At 53.9% G+C, this 2,207-nt stretch overlaps 1 protein-coding gene across 1 annotated transcript; it reads right to left on the reverse strand.

Annotated features, from left to right (window-relative positions):
* Nucleotides 1-416: 416 nt before the first annotated feature.
* LOC117728388 (cilia- and flagella-associated protein 251-like) lies at nt 417-1,128 on the reverse strand (the record flags this gene model as incomplete). Its single annotated transcript, XM_034529239.1, is given in 3 exon segments — nt 417-662; nt 1,026-1,106; nt 1,108-1,128. Coding segments are annotated over 3 exon segments (348 nt in total), but the record flags the coding sequence as incomplete, so codon positions are not given.
* Nucleotides 1,129-2,207: the final 1,079 nt, after the last annotated feature.

Here is a 2,207-nt window from a genome sequence, read left to right on the forward strand (position 1 = left end):
CTTCTCTCCTCGTTCTCTCCTTCCTCGTTCCTCTTCTCTCCTCGTCCTCTTCTCTCCTCGTTCTCTCCTTCCTCGTTCCTCTTCTCTTCTCTCCTCGTCCTCTTCTCTCCTCGTCCTCTTCTCTTCTCTCCTCGTCCTCGTCCTCTTCTCTCCTCGTTCTCTCCTTCCTCGTCCTCTTCTCTTCTCTTCTCTCCTCGTCCTCTTCTCTCCTCGTTCTCTCCTTCCTCGTTCCTCTTCTCTCCTCGTCCTCTTCTCTCCTCGTCCTCTTCTCTTCTCTCCTCGTTCTCTTCTCTTCTCTCCTCGTCCTCGTCCTCTTCTCTCCTCGTCCTCTTCTCTTCTCTCCTCTCCTCGTCCTCTTCTCTTCTCTCCTCGTCCTCTTCTCTCCTCGTTCTCTCCTTCCTCGTTCCTCTTCTCTCCTCGTCCTCTTCTCTTCTCTCCTCGTCCTCGTCCTCTTCTCTCCTCGTCCTCTTCTCTCCTCGTTCTCTCCTTCCTCGTCCTCTTCTCTCCTCGTCCTCGTCCTCTTCTCTCCTCGTCCTCTTCTCTTCTCGTCCTCTTCTCTTCTCTCCTCGTCCTCTTCTCTCCTCGTTCTCTCCTTCCTCGTCCTCTTCTCTTCTCTCCTCGTCCTCTTCTCTCCTCGTTCTCTCCTTCCTCGTCCTCTTCTCTTCTCTCCTCGTCCTCTTCTCTCCTCGTTCTCTCCTTCCTCGTCCTCTTCTCTTCTCTCCTCGTCCTCTTCTCTCCTCGTTCTCTCCTTCCTCGTCCTCTTCTCTTCTCTCCTCGTCCTCTTCTCTCCTCGTTCTCTCCTTCCTCGTTCCTCTTCTCTCCTCGTCCTCTTCTCTTCTCTCCTCGTCCTCGTCCTCTTCTCTCCTCGTCCTCTTCTCTCCTCGTTCTCTCCTTCCTCGTCCTCTTCTCTCCTCGTCCTCGTCCTCTTCTCTCCTCGTTCTCTCCTTCCTCGTTCCTCTTCTCTCCTCGTCCTCTTCTCTCCTCGTCCTCTTCTCTTCTCTCCTCGTCCTCTTCTCTCCTCGTTCTCTTCTCTTCTCTCCTCGTCCTCGTCCTCTTCTCTCCTCGTCCTCTTCTCTTCTCTCCTCGTCCTCTTCTCTTCTCTCCTCGTTCTCTTCTCTCCTCGTCCTCTTCTCTCCTCGTTCTCTCCTTCCTCGTCCTCTTCTCTTCTCTCCTCGTCCTCTTCTCTCCTCGTTCTCTCCTTCCTCGTTCCTCTTCTCTCCTCGTCCTCTTCTCTCCTCGTCCTCTTCTCTTCTCTCCTCGTCCTCTTCTCTCCTCGTTCTCTTCTCTTCTCTCCTCGTCCTCGTCCTCTTCTCTCCTCGTCCTCTTCTCTTCTCTCCTCGTCCTCTTCTCTTCTCTCCTCGTCCTCTTCTCTCCTCGTTCTCTCCTTCCTCGTTCCTCTTCTCTCCTCGTCCTCTTCTCTTCTCGTCTTCGTCCTCTTCTCTCCTCGTCCTCTTCTCTCCTCGTTCTCTCCTTCCTCGTCCTCTTCTCTCCTCGTCCTCGTCCTCTTCTCTCCTCGTTCTCTCCTTCCTCGTCCTCTTCTCTTCTCTCCTCGTCCTCTTCTCTCCTCGTTCTCTCCTTCCTCGTCCTCTTCTCTTCTCTCCTCGTCCTCTTCTCTCCTCGTTCTCTCCTTCCTCGTCCTCTTCTCTTCTCTCCTCGTCCTCTTCTCTCCTCGTTCTCTCCTTCCTCGTCCTCTTCTCTTCTCTCCTCGTCCTCTTCTCTCCTCGTTCTCTCCTTCCTCGTTCCTCTTCTCTTTCTGCTCCTGTTTGATTCCCTTGAGCTAGAACCACCATCTACGTCTCCTCACCTCCTTCCCTTGAGCCCTAACTAATCCGCGCCCTACGGAGAACATTGATACACGATCTCAGACGATCTCGTTCTGCGCCTGTCAAAAGACGAACGCGTCGGTTCTCCGCTCAGCTCAGATCTGGTTCCCCTCAGACCTTCATGAATAAAACATGAATAATGTCCGTTCTATTCTCAGGTGGTCAGACCTCTCCGGAGCTCCTCTGACGGTCTGTCTGGGCACATCACCGTCTGAGGTTCATCACACCGGCGGCCCGCGGCACCGGGGACCCAGGTGCTGAAGCAGGCAGGCACACACACACACACACACACACACACACACACACACACACACACACACACACACACACACACAGTTGAACTGTTCATATCGGGCCACCTCAATTAATAGTCTGTGTCTTTGG

This window comes from Cyclopterus lumpus, unplaced genomic scaffold, assembly GCF_009769545.1.
Source record: "Cyclopterus lumpus isolate fCycLum1 unplaced genomic scaffold, fCycLum1.pri scaffold_101_arrow_ctg1, whole genome shotgun sequence".
In the NCBI taxonomy this organism is placed as follows: Eukaryota; Metazoa; Chordata; class Actinopteri; order Perciformes; family Cyclopteridae; genus Cyclopterus; species Cyclopterus lumpus.